This window comes from Bufo bufo, chromosome 4 (assembly GCF_905171765.1).
Source record: "Bufo bufo chromosome 4, aBufBuf1.1, whole genome shotgun sequence".
Lineage (NCBI taxonomy): Eukaryota > Metazoa > Chordata > Amphibia > Anura > Bufonidae > Bufo > Bufo bufo.
Window position 1 is genome coordinate 17,689,578 of NC_053392.1, and position 19,899 is coordinate 17,709,476.

Genomic DNA, 19,899 nt, shown 5'->3' on the forward strand with positions numbered 1-19,899 from the left:
CTCGTTGGATACTGGGTCTAGGCTTCTCCGTAGCAATAGGCCCTTTTGTATGAAGAGCTGATGGCGCTGTCTCCACAGTTTGGTGAGCTCTGGATCTGCACTCTTACGCCTAATCCTCTCAGGGGCTCTGCCACTAGTAATAAAATCCAACAACTCACCCAGCACTCTACTTTCAGACTGTAATTTCACCCACCTTTCCTCTTTGGGCTCAGGCCTACTGGAGGGTGAAGGGGCGGCGGCTCTGTCATTGGTAGCTCGAGCCTGATCCTGTTGAGCAAATTTGTTATAGAAGGCCGAGCATCCCGCACATCATCAGGAGCCGTCTCTGTGGGAAGCCTGGATAAAGCATCAGCATTGTCATTAGTACGTCCAGCACGGTATTTTACAGAGAAATCATAGTTGGCGAGGCGAGAGGCCCATCTCTGCTCCAAGGCCCCCAATTTAGCTGTATTTAGATGCGCCAGAGGGTTATTGTCGGTGAATGCAATGAACGGGGTGGCGGCTAGATAATCTTTGAATTTCTCCGTCACTGCCCACACTAATGCCAGAAACTCTAGTTTGAAGGAACTATAATTCTGATCATTTTTCTCCGCCCCTTTCAGGGAGCGGCTTGCATAAGCTATCACTCTCTCTTTTCCCTCTTGGATCTGAGCCAACACAGCTCCCAGGCCTCGCTTGCTAGCATCGGTATAAAGATGGAAGAGTTTGTTGTAGTCTGGATAACCTAACACAGGAGGCTCGGTCAGTTTCTTTTTTAACAATTGAAACGCTATCTCTCTTTCCTCATTCCACTCAATGGGCACAGGAGTTCTAGGACTTTTCTTGGGTTGCCCCCTCAAGAGTTCCTGGATAGGATCAGCTATTTGAGCAAAATGGGGGATAAAACGTCTATAGTAGCCTGCAAAGCTAAGGAAACTTCTCACCTCTTTGACGGTAGTGGGGACCGGCCAATTACGGACAGCCGCTAGCTTATCAGGGTCAGGCTGTACGCCCTCTGCGCTTACCACATGCTCCAGGTATTTTACTGCCGGTTTGAGCAAGTGACACTTGGATGGCTTTACTTTCAAGCCATATTTGATAAGGATTTCAAATACTTCTGCTAAATGTTTCAGATGGTCCTCATATGTTTTTGAGTATACAATGACATCATCTAGATACAGCAGCACGGTTTCAAAGTTTTTGTGGCCCAAACACCGCTCCATTAGTCTCTGGAAAGTCCCTGGGGCATTACATAGCCCGAACGGCATACAATTGAATTCGAACAGGCCCATGGGAGTGGTGAAAGCAGTCTTTTCCCTATCCTCGGGGGCCATGGGTACTTGCCAGTAGCCACTGGTCAAGTCCAATGTGGAGAAATAAGCGGGGGAGCCCAGAGCAGTTAGTGACTCCTTAATGCGGGGCAGTGGGTATGCATCTTTGTGGGTTATTTGGTTAATTTTTCTATAATCCACACAGAAACGGATACCACCATCCTTTTTCTTTACAAGGACCAGGGGTGCAGCCCACGGGCTACGGCTGTCCCGGATTACATTAGAGTCCTTCATCTCTTGAATCATTTCTTTTACAGTCTGATATGAAGTCGGCGGTAAGGGTCTGTATCTCTCCTTGATAGGAGGATGAGAGCCAGTAGGTATGGTGTGTTGTATGGCACTAACCTCTCCATAATCAGTAGCATGTTTACTGAAGGCCTGGTGGTGCTCTTTGACAAGCTGTAGGATCCCTTCTTGTTGATGTTGGGGGGTAGCCTCGTCCCCGACATGGAGCTCTTCCCACCAGGGCACTTGTGGCTGGGTCACCGGCGGACGTCCGCTGACTGCAGCTGGCGGCTTTTCTGTCACTGGAAGACGAGCGATGTCTTGGAAGGACACCTGGGAAAGCTGGGCAACAGGGCAGTGCTTAGTAAGCGCAACAGGTTGATCACTCAGGTTAATCAGACGGACAGGTACTTTACCTTGGGAGACGTTCACCAGGCACTTGGCAGCTCTCACATAAGGGTAATTCTCCATCTGGATTGGTTCCACCAGGGCTGGATAATCTTGGCCTTGGACTCCCAGGACAGCACGACACCATAAAAGAGTTTGAGAATTAGGAGGCAAAGTCACAGGCTTAATATCACTAATCCTGGCAGTACAAATTTCTCCTTTCCCATTAGCAAACCTCTGCTGAGCACTTAACACGGTAATGGTTTTCTGAATCACCCTCTTAGATGCAGAGGAAGCAGTGGGCAAAGTCTGATGTAATACGGCAAGTATTTCAGAATAACAGTTTTAGAAGACATTGGTGCCTAGAATGACAGGATGTCCTCCTCTGTCGCCGGCTTGTACTACTATCACCCCCTGTTGAGGCAAGGTTGCTTCTCCCACCTGCAGAGTGGGTTCCCAGTACCCATGAACCTTTACTGGCTTGCCATTGCTGGCGATAATCTCCACCCAGGATTCAGGCGGCTGGGTTAACTGGTTGGTGTCCCAGAATTTTTCAAAGGCGGGCAGCTGAATGGTAGTGACCTGGGACCCAGTATCTAGTAGGGCTTCAAAGGGGACCCCGTTGATCTCTACATTGATTTTAGGATGGGATCCTACATACCGGGGCATCCAACTTGGATCTTTTGGACCTAATGTTCTACCTCTCGAGGGGTGGTCCTCAGCCTCGAGGGTAGCCCGTTTAACTGCCAGCACGTGGATTCTGTGTGTCCCACCTTTTTACAGTATTTACACACGGGCCGTTTGCGGTCCTTGGAACGATCTCTATTACGCCTCCCAGGATCCCTGGGGTGAGTCTCTTGGTATGGAGGTGAGAATGGCTTAGGAGGTGACAGGAACTCTTCCTCTGACATTAGGGGTTTTTCCCATTCTTCTATCTTTCTGCACACTCTCTCTAAACTTTTAGTGAGATGGTTTACCCGTTCCGTCAGCATGGCAATAGTATCGGTAACTGAAGCTTGAACAGCTTGACCGGCCTCAACCTGGTTAGTGATAAGCGGTTTTGGCCTGCAGGCCGGTGACTCAGGTGGGGTGCTTAACTCTGTAGATACTGTTGACCCCAGAATTCTTATGGCCAGCTCTTTAAAATCCAGAAAGGTACTGTTAGGGTGCTGGGCTGACAGCATTTTTAATTGAGTCCTTATTTGCTCACTAGACACCCCTGTGATAAATTGTTCCCTCAGGGTCTGGTCCTGATTATCAGCCTCCCTGGGATCTATCTGGATTACAGCCCCCAAAGCCTCCTGAAGTGATAGGGCATAGTCACGGAGGGACTCACCGGATTTCTGCTTCTTGCCAAAGAAGTGCATCTTTATCTCTGAGGCAGTCCTTGTTTCAAAAGTGGCCCTGAGGCGGGTGAATATCTGCTCTAGAGTACTCCGTTCAGCAGCAGGCCAGGATAATACCTCCCTGCGGGCAGCCCCCTCCAGTTGTGCTAGCAGGATTTCCATCTGCTGTTCGGCATTTATTGGGTACAGTTTGAATAATGCCAGCAACTTTTCTTTAAAGTCTCTTAAGGTATGGGCCTCCCCTTTATAGCGGGGGAACCATGGGGCCCCAAAATAGTAAGGCATAGTAAAGGGTATCATGTTGGGGGTTATAGGATGATTAGAAGCCGCAAGCTCTCCCGGGGCCGGCTGCTCGGGAACTCCCGGTTCTGACATATTAGTTTATTAAGATGCGGCTGCTGGCGACTAGAGGGGCCGGAACAATCCCCTTCCCTCCGGTTACAAGTCCTTACCGGTATCGCCGGGGTTGCGCAGGCCAAGTCCCGCGAGACTCTGGACGTCCTGTATGCGCAGTGACGTTGCTGACGTAGAAGAAGCAGGGCCGCGGCGGTGCGATGATGAAGAGGGGCGGGATTCCCTGTGTCTTTAGAAGGATCCGCCCACGAAGGTCCTCAGCAGCGCGGGAAACTTTACTCCAGGCGGCCGGCGGCCATCTTGGTCACCATTCCCTGACGGCAAGCAGGGGTGTTGACAAGTTGATAAATTCTCTCTCCCTGGGGGTAGCGCAACACAGCACAGCGCCTCCGACTCTTCCCAGGCACAATTGTAATCCACCGACTTCGAAATAAAGGGTACAGTCCTTGCAATACGGTGGTGGAATAGTTAAAGCACACAGTTCACACTTCTCTGCACTCCAGAAGCATGCAAATCCTGTTTGTGACGCCAAAAAGAGCGATGCAGTGTCCCAGGGGGTCAGTAGTGTAGCTTTAGGTATGCTGGGCTTTGTAGTGTAGGGCAACCCACTAACCTGGGACTCACTGTCGTCTTCAATCGGGTCAGCACTGGAACAGGCAGGTGATGAATGTCGTGACGCCAGTGCCAATTGAACGGTGGCACACCGTGTAGTGATAGGTGGAATAATTGAGGAATCCTTATATTTGAATAACAGGATAACTTTACTGAAGGTATTTGAAGACACATGAACAGTCAGTAAGTACAGCTCCAGAATGTTCCACACGTTGCAATACAGTCCTAGCAGTGGTTCAGGCTATTAATCACAGCCGCAAAAGGCTATCTTCAAGACAGGCCTCCTAGAATCAGGGCTTTCCTCTTACTCTACATGCAGCAATATACTTCAGGCAACTACTCTCTCTGCAGGGGTACACTTACTTTCTCTCCTGCTTTAGTTCCTGGCTGTAGGCAATACTCTCAAGGTCCAGACACCCAAATCACGGTGATAACCCTTGAGCAAAGGTTTTGTAGAGGTTCCCTTCTCTCCTGGTGACAGGCTCTGTCCCACTTGCTAGTGACAGGCTGATACTTAGAGTACCTCAGGTATATTTAACCTGGAAAACTGGGTGGGAATGACCCTCCACACCAGTGGTGCAATTTCTGCACTGGTTACTGAGTCCTGAATCTCTCAGAACTAACTCTGAACTAGAAACTTCCAACTGAACTCCTAGGCTAGGCCCTGGCCTATTTATACTAAACTGGGGGCTCCCTCTGCTGGCTGAAATATGAATTGCCTGCTACAGGCCTAACTTTCTTAAAGGGAGATTCACATATAATATGGCAGTGTCGGGTAACCTACCCGTATGCTGCATATGTGGATGGCACTGTTTAGGGGAGGGGGATCTGTGGATGGCACTGTTTAGGGGAGGGGGATCTGTGTATGGCACTGTTTAGGGGAGGGGGATCTGTGGATGGTACTGATTAGGGGAGGGGGATCTGTGGATGGCACTGTTTAGGGGAGAGGGATCTGTGGATGGAACTATTTAGGGGAGAGGGATCTGTGGATGGCACTATTTAGGGGAGGGGGATCTGTGGATGGCACTATTTAGGGGAGGGAGATCTGTGGATGGCACTATTTAGGGGAGGGGGATCTGTGGATGGCACTGTTTAGGGGAGAGGGATCTGTGGATGGCACTGTTTAGGGGAGGGGGATCTGTGGATGGCACTATTTAGGGGAGGGGGATCTGTGGATGGCACTATTTAGGGGAGGGGGATCTGTGGATGGCACTATTTAGGGGAGGGGGATCTGTGGATGGCACTATTTAGGGGAGGGGGATCTGTGGATGGCACTGTTTAGGGGAGGGGGATCTGTTGATGGCACTGATTAGGGGAGGGGGGATCTGTTGATGGCACTGATTAGGGGAGGGGGGATCTGTGGATGGCACTGTTTAGGGGAGGGGGATCTGTGGATGGCACTGATTAGGGGAGGGGGATTTGTGGATGGCACTGTTTAGGGGAGAGGGATCTGTGGATGGCACTATTTAGGGGAGAGGGATCTGTGGATGGAACTATTTAGGGGAGAGGGATCTGTGGATGGCACTATTTAGGGGAGGGGGATCTGTGGATGGCACTGTTTAGGGGAGAGGGATCTGTGGATGGCACTGTTTAGGGGAGGGGGATCTGTGGATGGCACTATTTAGGGGAGGGGGATCTGTGGATGGCACTTTTTAGGGGAGGGGGATCTGTGGATGGCACTATTTAGGGGAGGGGGATCTGTGGATGGCACTATTTAGGGGAGGGGGATCTGTGGATGGCACTATTTAGGGGAGGGGGATCTGTGGATGGCACTGTTTAGGGGAGAGGGATCTGTGGATGGCACTATTTAGGGGAGGGGGATCTGTGGATGGCACTATTTAGGGGAGGGGGATCTGTGGATGGCACTATTTAGGGGAGGGGGGTCTTTGGATGGCATGGGGGGGGGGCAAGACTACTCACTGGCTGACTGCTACTGCCGCTGCCTCCATGAACTCCTGCACCACTCCTTTCTGGACAGGTAGGCTGCTGCAAAGCGGGTGTTCTACCTCGTGCCCATTTGGCTCCCGACCTCCCACTTCTGCCACCCTGCTGACTCCCGACCACGCTAGCTACTTGCTGGCTCAGCCGCTGGCTCACTAGCAAGCTGCCACCCTCTTCTCCTGATGATGACGAAGCCCTTTCTTCACCCGGCTCCCAAGTGCGATCGGCTTCATTATCATTGAGTAGTGTCTGCACATCACTGATGTCTTCCTCAATGGTCTTTGGGTCAGGAGCCTGACCGCTCGCGACACAAGCTCTCCTCATCACTACTTGCCCACCTAGTTGAGGAAGCGGCGGATGCCTCCTCCAGGTCTTGGCTGGGCAGTAGCTGCTGACTGTCCTCTAGTAGCTCTTCCTCGCTGAAAAGTGCAGCCGAGTCTACAGCATATAATACTTCTCACGGTGATGGAACAGAAAAGGACAGAGGCAGGTTGAGGACAATTGAGGGCACAGGGCCTGCTCCCGGACCATGCCAACAAAGGGTTGTGTCTGAAGAACCCACTGACTGTTGGCTGGGGGTGTCTGATGTCACTTGGGATGACGTTGATGACCGAGTTAACCAATCAAGAACTGCTGGGTTGCTGGTCAAGACACCTAGATGACATCGGGAGCTCAGGCCTCTCGCTGCAACTCCTGCTGCCGTGCCCCCTTACCCTGCTGCGACCTGTGCCTGCGCCAGAAACATTCAGGCCTCTGCCACTCCTCTGTGCATGGTCTGGCACTTCTCTGTCTGACATACTTGTAGCTAAACTAAACAAAAATCTATAAAAGCGACAAATATATTTTTCTTTTTGTAATGAAATAGGCCACTAAATTATTTCTGCGCAAATAACAGCAAATGTGAACTGCGTGTATTTTTCTCATTTTCTCTAGAAATATGACAAGAAACGCTTTTACCGCAAATAAAACCAAATGTGAGCAGCGTCTATTTTTCTCGTATTGTACTATAATAGGGCGCTAAACGCTTTCACCATATATAGCTGCAGAAGTGAACAGAGTATGTATTTCTCTTTTTCCACAGATATAAGCCACTAAAGGCTTTTCAACATAACACTTGAACCCCTACAACAAATTACTGGAATGACAAAGCTGTATAATGGCTATTTGGATCCCCAAATAATCTTTCCCTGCACTTGTAAGGCCTCATGCACACGACCATTGTTTTGGTTCGCAGTTTTTGCGGCTTGGATGCGGACCTATTCACTTCAATGGGGCCACAAAAGATACGAACAACACTCTGTGTGCTGTCCGCATCCGTTTCTCCGTTCCGTGGTCCGCAAAAAATATAACCTGTCCTATTCTTGTCAGTTTTGCAGACAAGAATAGGCAGTTATATCAATGGCTGCCCGTGCCGTTCTGCAAATTGCAGAACGCACATGGACGCCATCCGTGTTTTGAGGATCTGCAATTTGCGGACAGCAAAACACACAATGGTCGTGTGCATGAGGCCTAAATGGTATTTTTTCCCAATGATGTTTTCTGTATGACTCTCCCTAGCCCCTGCAACGTCTGTCCCTGCACTAAGCTGATGTGAAATGATTCCTCCCTATCCTTATCGTGCACTTATAAAACACTTTTTTTCCACATTGAGGTTTTCTTTCACTCTCCCTAGCACCTGAAACGTCTGTCCCCGAACAAAGTACGATGGTGAATGGCAGAATCTAAGATGGCCGCCGCATTTTATAGGGCTGTGACATCACCGGGCTGGCTGGCTGCTGATTGGCTGCATGCATGGCATTATGGGTCATCCCGCCTTCCCAGAGTTCCTTGCCCAATGTCCTCACATGTGTAGCCACCATTTTAGCTGCCATTGTTAGGAAAAATTGTGTTTCGTTACCACGAAGTACGAGGAAATTCGCATTCGTTCAGAATCGAATTTTTCCTGAAATTCGGAACAAATTCGACTTCGTCAGCTTCGATTTGCTCATCTCTAGGTTCAACCTATAGTATATACAATCCAAGCAAAGAGGAAGTCAGAAGAATTATATCTGACTAACACCATCATTGCACGGTTAGGGTTCAATGATTGTCAAGAGTCCACACGGACAAAGCTATGGAACATCTACTGGTTTTACTGTTATGCCCAGGGGCGTCGTTAGGTCAAAGCATCCGGATGTTTTGTCCAGTGCCCCGAATGTTATGTTATGCTGGTAGCATTTTTGGCTATTCCAGGGCCCTTTAATATTGATTCGACCTGGGCAATCCCACAGATCATCTCCCCACCCTCTTGTACTTGTTCCACTGATCCACTACTTGCGGGCTGCACGGGCATGAGTTCCGTCAGTTCGTTTCTCAATCCCGTCCTGCGGCGCTTGATCCTGCGAGACCCGGGATCACGCGCCGCAGGACAGGATCGCGCACTGAAGTGACTGAACTCATGCCCGCGTAGCCCGCAAGTAGCGGATCAGCAGAACAAGTACAAGGTGTGCACACATCTTCCATGACACCAGCCTGTAAGTGTAAATGTAGTCCTTCCCTCCATTAACAAGCAGCAGACAGTTATCAGGACGGAACTGTTCCTTCCCGATAATTGTACGCAGAGTTGGCGAGGGACACAAAATGCACCTTTACATTATTATTATTTTTTTACAAATTTTATTTCAGCATTAAAAGATTATTCCAATTTCCAGTTAAAGAAAGTAGTCCCCTATCCACTATTGGATTGGTGAGGGTCCTATGGGTTCTCTAACCCCCCTCCTCAGATCACGATAATGGAGGCTCTGTATCCTGTGAAGCCCACCTGAAATGGACGGAGTGGCTGGTCAGAAATGTGCACAATTCCTCTATTCTTTTCTATCGGAGTGCCAGAGACAGCCGATTGCTGTACATAGCCATCTCCGGAACCTCCATAGAAATAAAACCTGTTATTAAAGGGTTTCTGTCATGAGAAATAACGTTCTGTAGCGATGGGCTGATGTCAGCACTACATAACAGTGTGCTTAATAACTCCCTTTATAAAGACTTTTATAATATGCTAATGAGCCTGTAGGTGCTATGAGGACGTTGCTTCAGCACCTAGGCGCCATCCCGTTTAGTATTTGGTGCAGGCACAGTGAGTGAAGGACGCGCTCCTGCTGCTGGCTTCACTCACTGCGCCTGCGCCGGCTTCTCTCACTTAGCAGGCGCCATCCCGTTTAGTATTCAGCGCAGGTGCAGAGAGTGAAGGACGCGCTCCTGGACGGCGCAGGAACGGGATTTACTGAACGAAGAGAACTCGCCAGTCAATCAACTGGACCTTGGCGTGCCAAAGGGTGAGTAGACCGAGCCTCTAGGTGCTGAAGCAACGCCCTCATAGCACCTACAGGCTCATTAGCATATTTTGAAAGTGTTTATTTGTAGAGAGCGGCGGCAGCAGGGAGTTATAAAGCAGACTGTTATGTACTGCTGACATCAGCACATCGCTGCAGAACGTTATTTCTCATGACAGAAACCCTTTAAGTACGTTGGCTTGTATGTTAATTCTTATTATGCAAATTTCCACTCAGTGGTCTTGAGCCCCGGATGTTTTCAGACCCCAGCAACGCCCCTGGTTATGCCTCTGGTCCTTCTGAATGAGACAGTTCTGTCAACACAAGGAAAATCTTTCCACCAAGAACAAAGCTGGTCACAGACGGGATCATTTCACCAAAGTGTTTATTACTGATATTTGTCACTTTTTGAATCTGGTTTATAAGAGGCTACATGTAACTACCTGATACGTTTGTGACACATCAACTTCTTTATTTACAGAGAAACCTGGAAAATGTCCCCTAGATCTAATAGCAAAGTTTCGTCTTCCATTTCCTCCTTCTGATCTGTGCAAATCGGACGATGACTGTCCTGGAAAAAAAAAGTGCTGCAGGTTTCAGGGCAACAGACTATGCAGAAATCCCATCGAGGGTAAGTTCATTAGAAACCAAACTCACCAAGTAGATGGAGCTCATTATTAGACAGGATTTGTCACCTGGTGAAGGAATCTGACAGCTGTATGGTTACATGACCAGCTCCACCTGATCTGCCAAAATCTGCTTTACCACAAACACATCTCAGAGGTAAATTCAGCTTCACTGGTGGCAGGCAGCCCAGCAATTATCAGGACTGTAACTGCATCACATGACTGTGAGGACTAACGCAAGGAGCACATTAATGTTCCAAAGTGTGGACCTGTGAGCACTTCATGTGTCATCATATGAGAGCTCCACAAGGTTCTGTGTGCTCCTCTAGAAGTAATGTCTCTACTGCCATTACATACATTTCCATTAGGTACATAGATATTATACAGTACCTGTACTGATCCTGAGTTACATCCTGTATTATACTCCAGAGCTGCACTCACTATTCTGCTGGTGGAGTCACTGTGTACATACATTACATTACTTATCCTGTACTGATCCTGAGTTACATCCTGTATTATACCCCAGAGCTGCACTCACTATTCTGCAGGTGCAGTCACTGTGTACATACATTACATGACTTATCCTGTACTGATCCTGAGTTACATCCTGTATTATACTCCAGAGCTGTACTCACTATTCTGCTGGTGGAGTCACTGTGTACATACATTACATTACTTATCCTGTACTGATCCTGAGTTACATCCTGTATTATACTCAACAGCTGCACTCACTATTCTACTGGTGCAGTCACTGTGTACATACATTACTTATCCTGTACTGATCCTGAGTTAGATCCTGTATTATACTCCAGAGCTGCACTCACTATTCTGCTGGTACAGTCACTGTGTACATACAATACATTACTTATCCTGTACTGATCCTGAGTTACATCCTGTATTATACTCCAGAGGTGAACTCACGATTCTGCTGGTGCAGTCACTGTGTACATACATTACTTATCCTGTACTGATCCTGAGTTTCATCCTGTATTATACTCCAGAGCTGCACTCACTATTCTACTGGTGCAGTCACTGTGTACATACATTACATTACTTATCCTGTACTGATCCTGAGTTACATCCTGTATTATACTCCAGAGCTGCACTCAGTATTCTGCTGGTGCAGTCACTGTGTACATACATTACATTACTTATCCTGTACTGATCCTGAGTTACATCCAGTATTATACTCCAGAGCTGCATTCACTATTCTGCTGGTGCAGTCACTCTGTACATACATTACTTATCCTGTACTGATCCTGAGTTACATCCTGTATTATACTCCAGAGCTACACTCACTATTCTGCTGGTGCAGTCACTGTGTACATACATTACATTACTTATCCTGTACTGAACCTGAGTTTCATCCTGTATTATACTCCAGAGCTGCACTCACTATTCTGCCATTTTCTGGATAGTTCTCTCATTGATGCCGCTCTTCCAGTCACTCAGGATATGTAGTGTCGATACTTTTTGTCTTATGTTTCTATAGTTACATCTGGAAATCTAACTCAATGACCATTTTTTCTCCAGAGAAGCCCGGAACATGCCCACCACCACTGACCGATTGCCCATCCGAGATGCCACCTGGAATATGTGAAGTGGACAGTGATTGTCCAGGAAAACTGAAATGCTGCTTCATAGATTGTAGCTCACTGTGCATCAATGTGTAATAAGTGATGTGAGGCCGGCTGGATGCATCTCCGTCCATCACAGCGGAGGACACATCGCTCATCAGCCTCAGTAATTCTCTCTTCTCGCGGCTTTTCCTTCTCTAGTTGCAGATAAACCTGGAGGTGACAGCGGTGAAGACCCTCAGGGCCGGATCCGCTGCCCCAGGTGCTTAGTCTGAATACACCCCCATTAAAGGCAGATTTCTCCTCCTTCTCAGCGATCATAGTGACATTTATCAATGTAATAAAGCAGAAGATGAAAAATGAGACTGAGATGTATCATTGACCGTCCATTGTGATGCATTACATTATTACTGGTGGCCGAGAAATGTAATTCCTGCTGATTGACCCTGACATTAGACCCTGCAGTCTAGAGCAGGGCGAGGTCCTGGTGGTCAGAGGTGAGGACTGCGCTCAACCAGACTCGTTATGACCCTTTTCAGGTCTGTTTCGGATGACTCCACTATAACGGCACGTAACATCATTTTAGTGCACGTGTCAGCGGGAAAAAGAGGAAGGAGAAGGGTTCTCACATGACCCTGACAGGAAGTGGGGGGGGGCTTGCCCTGATTGGACCCTGGGCTGACAGACAGCATGGATGAGCCAATCAGTGCTGCCGCAGACAGGGAGGGGCCCGAGCAGAGCGAGCAGAACGTCCTTCTGTGCTGGGCTGTGGATGAGGGCGGTTGGGACTTGCAGGGTCTGCCAGGAAAACTATTTTAGGGACAGTGAAAAGACACAATCAGGATTGTATTCTAGTGTCAGGGACAGAGAAGGGGAATGCCGGAATTAGACAGAGGAAGGATTGTGTAGAATATGAGCAGACAGGGAAAACTGTCAGCCCAGGAGTGAGAAGAGGTCGCTGGCTGTGCCTGGCAGTGCCTTCTAGCTGCAATTACTGCCTTATAACACAGCCGCAGCTGCTGCAGAACATCAAAAGCAGCTACCTGTGAGGACATTCCTTTTTATTTATTTTTTGCCATTTTGACAGAAAAATATATATATATACAGTGGATATAAAAAGTCTACACACCGCTGTTAAAATGTCAGGTTTCTGTGCTGTAAAAAAATGAGACAAAGATGAATAATTTCAGAACTTTTTCCACCTTTAATGTGACCTATAAACTGTAAAACTCAATGGAAAAACAAACTGAAATCTTTTAGGTGGAGGGAAGAAAAAATATAAAAATAAAATAATATGGTTGCAGAAGTGTGCAGACCCTTAAACTAATACTTTGTTGAAGCACCTTTTGATTTGATTACAGCACTCAGTCTTTTTGGGTATGAGTTTATCAGCATGGCACATTTTGACTTGCCAAGATCTGCCCGCTCTTCTTGGCAAAAACACTCCAGATCTGTCAGATTGCGAGGGCATCTCCTGGGCACTGCCCTCTTCAGATCACCCCACAGATTGTCAATCGGATTCAGGTCTGGGCTCTGGCAGGGCCATTCCAAAACTTTAATCTTCTTCTGGTGAAGCCATTCCTTTGTTGATTTGGATGTATGCTTTGGGTTGTTGTCATGCTGAAAGATGAAGTTCCTCTTCATGTTCAGCTTTCTAGCAGAAGCCTGAAGGTTTTGTGCCAATATTGACTGGTATTTGGACCTGTTCATAATTCCCTCTAGCTTAACTAAGGCCCCAAATCCAGCTGAAGAAAAACAGCCCCTTGGTATGATGCTGCCACCACCATGCTTCACTGTGGCTATGGTGTTTTTTTGGTGATGTGCAGTGTTGTTTTGGCGCCAAACATATCTTTTGGAATTATGGCCAAAAAGTTCAACCTTGGTTTCATCAGACCATAACACCTTTTCCCACATGCTTTTGGGAGACTTCAGATGTGTTTTTGCAAAATGTTGCCTGGCTTGGATGTTTTTCTTCGTAAGAAAAGGCTTTCGTCTTGCCACTCTACCCCATAGCCCAAACATATGAAGAATACGGGCGATTGTTGTCACATGTACCACACAGCCAGTACTTGCCAGATATTCCTGCAGCTCCTTTAATGTTGCTGTAGGCCTCTTGGTAGCCTCCCCGACCAGTTTTCTTCTCGTCTTTTCATCAATTTTGGAGGGACGTCCAGTTCTTGGTAATGTTACTGTTGTGCCATACTTTCTCCACTTGATGACGTCTTCACTGTGTTCCATGGTAGATCTAATGCCTTGGAAATTCTTTTGTCCCCTTCTCCTGACTGAGACCTTCTAACAATGAGATCCCTCTGATGCTTTGAAAGCTCTCTGTGGACCATGGCTTTTGCTGTGGGATGCGAGTAAGAAAATTTAAGGAAAGACCAACTAGAGCAGCTGAACTTTATTTGGGGTTAATCAGAGGCACTTTAAATGATGGCAGGTGTATGCTGACTCCTATTTAACCGGATTTTGAATGTGATTGCTTATTTCGGAACACAGCTACATCCCCACTTTTAAGAGGGTGTGCACACTTATGCAACCACATTATTTTTTTTGTTTTCTTCCCTCCACCTAAAAGATTTCAGTTTGTGTTTCAATTGAGTTGTACAGTTTATAGGTCCCATTAAAGGTGGAGAAAGTTCTGAAAAGATTTATCTTTGTCTCATTTTTTACAGCACAGAAACCTGACATTTTAACAGGGGTGTGTAGACTTTTTATATCCACTATATATATATATATATATATATATATATATATAAATATTAACAGAAGGACCCGGCTTCCCACGGGTAGATTTCATCTATTTCATTTAATGTTTCCGTGTGTCGTAAAAAGATATTAACAGTTTCCCCCATAACAGTGACCTCTACAGTACCCGCCCCTTTAACAATGACTTCCACAGTGTCCGCCCCTTTAACAGTGATCTCAACAGTTCCCACCCCTTTAACAGTGACCTCCACAGTGGCCGCCCCTTTAACAGTGACAGCATCTTTAACAGTGACCTGCACAGTGCCTGCCCCTTTAAAAGTGACCTCCTCAGTACACACCCCTTTAACAGTGAACTCCACAGTAACTGCCATTTTAACATTGACAACCCCTTTAACAGTGACCTTCATAGTGTCCGCCCCTTTAACAGTGATCTCCACAGTACCCGCCCCTTTAACAGTGATCTCCACAGTGCCCACCCCTTTAACAGTGACCTCCACATTGCCTTCCCTTTAATAGTGACTGCCCCTTTAACAGTGACCTCCACAATGCCTGCCCCTTTAACAGTGACCTCCACAGCGCCCGCCCCTTTAACATTGACCTCCACAGTGCCCGCCTCTTTAACAATGACCTCAACAATGTCCGCACCTTTAATATTGACCATCCCATTAACAGTGACCTTCATAGTGGCAGCCCTTTTAACAGTGACCTTCACAGTGCCCGCCCCTTTAACAGTGACTTCCACAGTGTCCATCCCTTTAACAGAGATCTCCACAGTGTCTGCCCCAATAACAGTGACCTCCATAGTGCCCGCCCCTTTAACATTGACCGCCTTTTAACCACCTCAGCCCCCTTAGCTTAAACACCCTTAATAACCAGGACACTTTTTACACTTCTGACCTACACTACTGTAACCGTTTATTGCTCGGTCATGCAACTTACCACCCAAATGAATTTTACCTCCTTTTCTTCTCACTAATAGAGCTTTCATTTGGTGGTATTTCATTGCTGCTGATATTTTTACTTTTTTTTGTTATTAATCGAAATTTAACGATTTTTTTGCAATAAAATAAAATTTTTCACTTTCAGTTGTAAAATTTTGCAAAAAAACGACATCCATATATAAATTTTTCTCAAAATTTATTGTTCTACATGTCTTTGATAAAAAAAAAATGTTTGGGTAAAAAAAAAATGGTTTGAGTAAAAGTTTACAAACTATGGTACAAAAATGTGAATTTCGGCTTTTTGAAGCAGCTCTGACTTTCTGAGCACCTGTCATGTTTCCTGAGGTTCTACAATTTCCAGACAGTACAAACACCCCACAAATGACCCCATTTCGGAAAGTAGACACCCTAAGGTATTCGCTGATGGGCATAGTGAGTTCATAGAACTTTTTATTTTTTGTCACAAGTTAGCGGAAAATGATGTTTTTTTTTTTTTTTCTTACAAAGTCTAATATTCCACTAACTTGTGACAAAAAATAAAAACATCCATGAACTCACTATGCCCATCACGAAATACCTTAGGGTATCTTCTTTCCAAAATGGGGTCACTTGTGGGGTAATTATACTGCCCTGGCATTTTAGGGGCCCAAATGCGTGCGAAGTAGTTTGAAATCAAAATCTGTAAAAAATGTCCGGTGAAATCCGAAAGGTGCTCTTTGGAATGTGGGCCCCTTTGCCCACCTAGGCTGCAAAAAAGTGTCACACATCTGGTATTGCCGTACTCAGGAGAAGTTGGGCAATGTGTTTTGGGGTGTCATTTTACATATACCCATGCTGGGTGAGATAAATATCTCGGTCAAATGCCAACTTTGTATAAAAAAATGGGAAAAGTTGTCTTTTGCCAAGATATTTCTCTCACCCAGCATGGGTATATGTAAAAAGACACCCCAAACCACATTGCCCAACTTCTCCTGAGTACGGCAATACCAGATGTGTGACACTTTTTTGCAGCCTAGGTGGGCAAAGGGGCCCACATTCCAAAGAGCACCTTTCGGATTTCACCGGCCATTTTTTACCGATTTTGATTTCAAACCACTTCTCACGCATTCGGGCCCCTGAAATGCCAGGGCAGTATAACTACCCCACAAGTGACCCCATTTTGGAAAGAAGAAACCCCAAGGTATTTCGTGATGGGCATAGTGAGTTCATGGAAGTTTTTATTTTTTGTCACAAGTTAGTGGAATATGAGACTTTGTAAGAAATTTATTTTAAAAAAATCATAATTTTCCGCTAACTTGTGACAAAAAGAAAAAATTCTAGGAACTCGCCATGCCCCTCACAGAATACCTTGGGGTGTCCTCTTTCCAAAATGGGGTCACTTGTGGGGTAGTTATCCTGCCCTGGCATTCTAGGGGCCCTAATGTGTTGTAAGTAGGTAAATGACTTGTGAAATCCTAAAGGTGCTCTTTGGAATGTGGGCCCCTTTGCCCACCTAGGCTGCAAAAAAGTGTCACACATGTGGTATCGCCGTATTCAGGAGAAGTTGGGCAATGTGTTTTGGGGTGTCTTTTTACATATACTCATGCTGGGTGAGAGAAATATCTAGACAAAAGACAACTTTTCCCATTTTTTATACAAAGTTGGCATTTGATCAAGATATTTATCTTACCCAGCATGGGTATATGTAAAATGACACCCCAAAACACATTGCCCAACTTCTCCTGAGTACGGCGATACCAGATGTGTGACACTTTTTTGCAGCCTAGATGCGCAACGGTGATCAGGGAGTCTATATGGGGTGATCACCCCCCTGTCATTGATCACCCCCCTGTAAGGCTCCATTCAGATGTCCATATGTGTTTTGCGGATCCGATCCATGTATCCGTGGATCCGTAAAAAACATACGGACATCTGAATAGAGCCTTACAGGGGGGTGATCAATGACAGGGGGGTGATCAATGACAGGGGGGTGATCAGGGAGTCTATATGGGGTGATCACCCCCCTGTCATTGATCACCCCCCTGTAAGGCTCCATTTAGATGTCCGTATGTGTTTTGCGGATCCGATCCATGTATCCGTGGATCCATAAAAAACATACGGACATTTGAATGGAGCCTTACAGGGGGGTGATCAATGACAGTGGGGTGATCAATAACAGGGGGGTGATCAGGGAGTCTATATGGGGTGATCACCCCCCTGTCATTGATCACTCCCCTATAAGGCTCCATTCAGATGTCCGTATGTGTTTTGCGGATCCGATCCATGTATCCGTGGATCCGTAAAAAACATACGAACATCTGAATGGAGCCTTACAGGTGGGTGATCAATGACAGGGGGTGATCAATGACAGGGGGTTGATTAGGGAGTCTATATGGGGTGATCACCCCCCTGTAAGGCTCCATTTAGACGTCTGTATGTGTTTTGCGGATCCGATCCATGTATCAGTGGATCCGTAAAAATCATACGGACGTCTGAATGGAGCCTTACAGGGGGGTGATCAATGACAGGGGGTGATCAATGACAGGGGGGTGATCAGGGAGTCTATATGGGGTGATCACCCCCGTCATTGATCACCCCCCTGTAAGGCTCCATTCAGACATCCGTATGTGTTTTGCGGATCCGATCCATCTATCAGTGGATCCGTAAAAATCATACGGACGTCTGAATGGAGCTTTACAAGGGGGTGATCAATGACAGGGGGGTGATCAATGACAGGGGGGTGATCAGGGAGTCTATATGTGGTGATCAGGGGTGATCAGGGGTGAATAAGGGGTTAATAAGTGACAGGGGGGGTGTAGTGAAGTGGTGTTTGGTGCTACATATTGCTGAGCTGCCTGTGTCCTCTGGTGGTCGATCCAAACAAAAGGGACCACCAGAGGACCAGGTAGCAGGTATATTAGACGCTGTTATCAAAACAGCGTCTAATATACCTGTTAGGGGTTAAAAAAATCGCATCTCCAGCCTGCCAGCGAACGATCGCCGCTGGCAGGCTGGAGATCCACTCGCTTACCTTCCGATCCTGTGAACGCGCGCGCCTGTGTGCGCGCGTTCACAGGAAATCTCGCATCTCACGAGATGACGCGTATATGCGTGACTCTGCGCAGGGCTGCCGCCTCCGGAACGCGATCCTGCGTTAGGCGGTCCGGAGGCGGTTAAACAGTGACCTCCACAGTGCCCAGCCCTTTAATAGTGACCTCGACAGTGCCAGCCTCTTTATCAGTGACTGCCCCTTTAACAGTGACCTCCACAGTGCCCGCCCCTTTAAAAGTGACCTCTACAGTGACCGCCCCTTTAACAATGAACTCCACAGTGCCAGCCACTTTAACATTGACCACCTCTTTAACAGTGACCTTCATAGTGGCCGCCCCTTTAACAGTGACCTTCAGAGTTCCCGCCCCTTTAACAGAGACCTCCGCAATGCCCGCCCCTTTAGCAGTGACCTAAAAAGTACCTACCCCTTTAACATTGACCTCCACAGTACCTGTCCCTTTAACATTGACCACCCCTTTAACAATGACCTCCACAGTGCCCGCCCTTTTAACATTGACAACCCCTTTAACAGTGACCTTCACAGTGCCTGCCCCTTTAACAGTGACTTACACAGTGCCTGCCCCTTTATCAGTGACCTTCACAGTGCCCGTTTCTTTAACATTGACCACCCCTTTAACAGTGACCTTCATAGTGGCCGCCTCTTTAACAGTGACCTCCACAGTGCCCGCCCTTTTAACAGTGACCTCCACAGTGCCCACCCCATTAACAGTGAACTCCACAGCGCCCATTCGTTTAATTGTGGCCCCTGCCCGCATTCATGTAGCCGTTGTGCCGTCATACGTCATATGACTCAATATTTAAGGACCTACAAACTGCTATAACCTGTGATCATTTATGGAAACCTGGAGTATGACCTGCGAGCTTCTATTGGCTGATAAGGGACATGTGACCATGTAAATGGCAGTTTGGATTTAAGTGAAAGGCTTGCTGGCTTCTATTGGCTAATGCAGGTCCTTTTTTGGGAATATCTCAGGAACAGTAAGTCCTAGAGAGCTGAGACATGGTCTAAAACATTCCCAGACACCGGATGTACCTGTGTGGCGAATTTGGTGAAGATCGGTCAAGTCGTATGGTTGCGGATAAAGAACGTCCAGACAGACAGACAGACATCCAGACAGAAACAATTTTATATATGTATATATGTATATATATATATATATATATATATATATATATATACAGTACAGACCAAAAGTTTGGACACACCTTCTCATTCAAAGAGTTTTCTTTATTTTCATGACTATGAAGGCATCAAAACTATGAATTAACACATGTGGAATTATATACATAACAAACAAGTGTGAAACAACTGAAAATATGTCATATTCTAGGTTCTTCAAAGTAGCCACCTTTTGCATTGATTACTGCTTTGCACACTCTTGGCATTCTCTTGATGAGCTTCAAGAGGTAGTCCCCTGAAATGGTTTTCACTTCACAGGTGTGCCCTGTCAGGTTTAATAAGTGGGATTTCTTGCCTTATAAATGGGGTTGGGACCATCAGTTGCGTTGAGG

General features: G+C 46.8%; 2 protein-coding genes across 5 annotated transcripts in view; one reads left to right on the top strand and one right to left on the bottom strand.

Annotated features, from left to right (window-relative positions):
• LOC120997021 (WAP four-disulfide core domain protein 5-like) overlaps positions 1-19,899 on the bottom strand; it is an 884,590-nt gene that overhangs the window by 603,969 nt on the left and 260,722 nt on the right. The gene's annotated exons all lie outside the window — the stretch shown is intronic.
• Positions 1-19,899, top strand: part of LOC120997019 (stewaprin-a-like) — a 184,945-nt gene that overhangs the window by 15,496 nt on the left and 149,550 nt on the right. The window contains exons 2-3 of one of the 3 annotated variants that reach the window (XM_040426930.1): positions 9,965-10,114; positions 11,643-12,049. The exons of the other annotated variants lie outside the window; for them this stretch is intronic. Coding sequence (XP_040282864.1) covers positions 9,965-10,114; positions 11,643-11,782 — 290 coding nt within the window. The 3' untranslated portion in view covers positions 11,783-12,049. Of the gene's footprint in view, positions 1-9,964; positions 10,115-11,642; positions 12,050-19,899 lie in introns of those variants that run through there. 3 annotated transcript variants of the gene reach the window in all.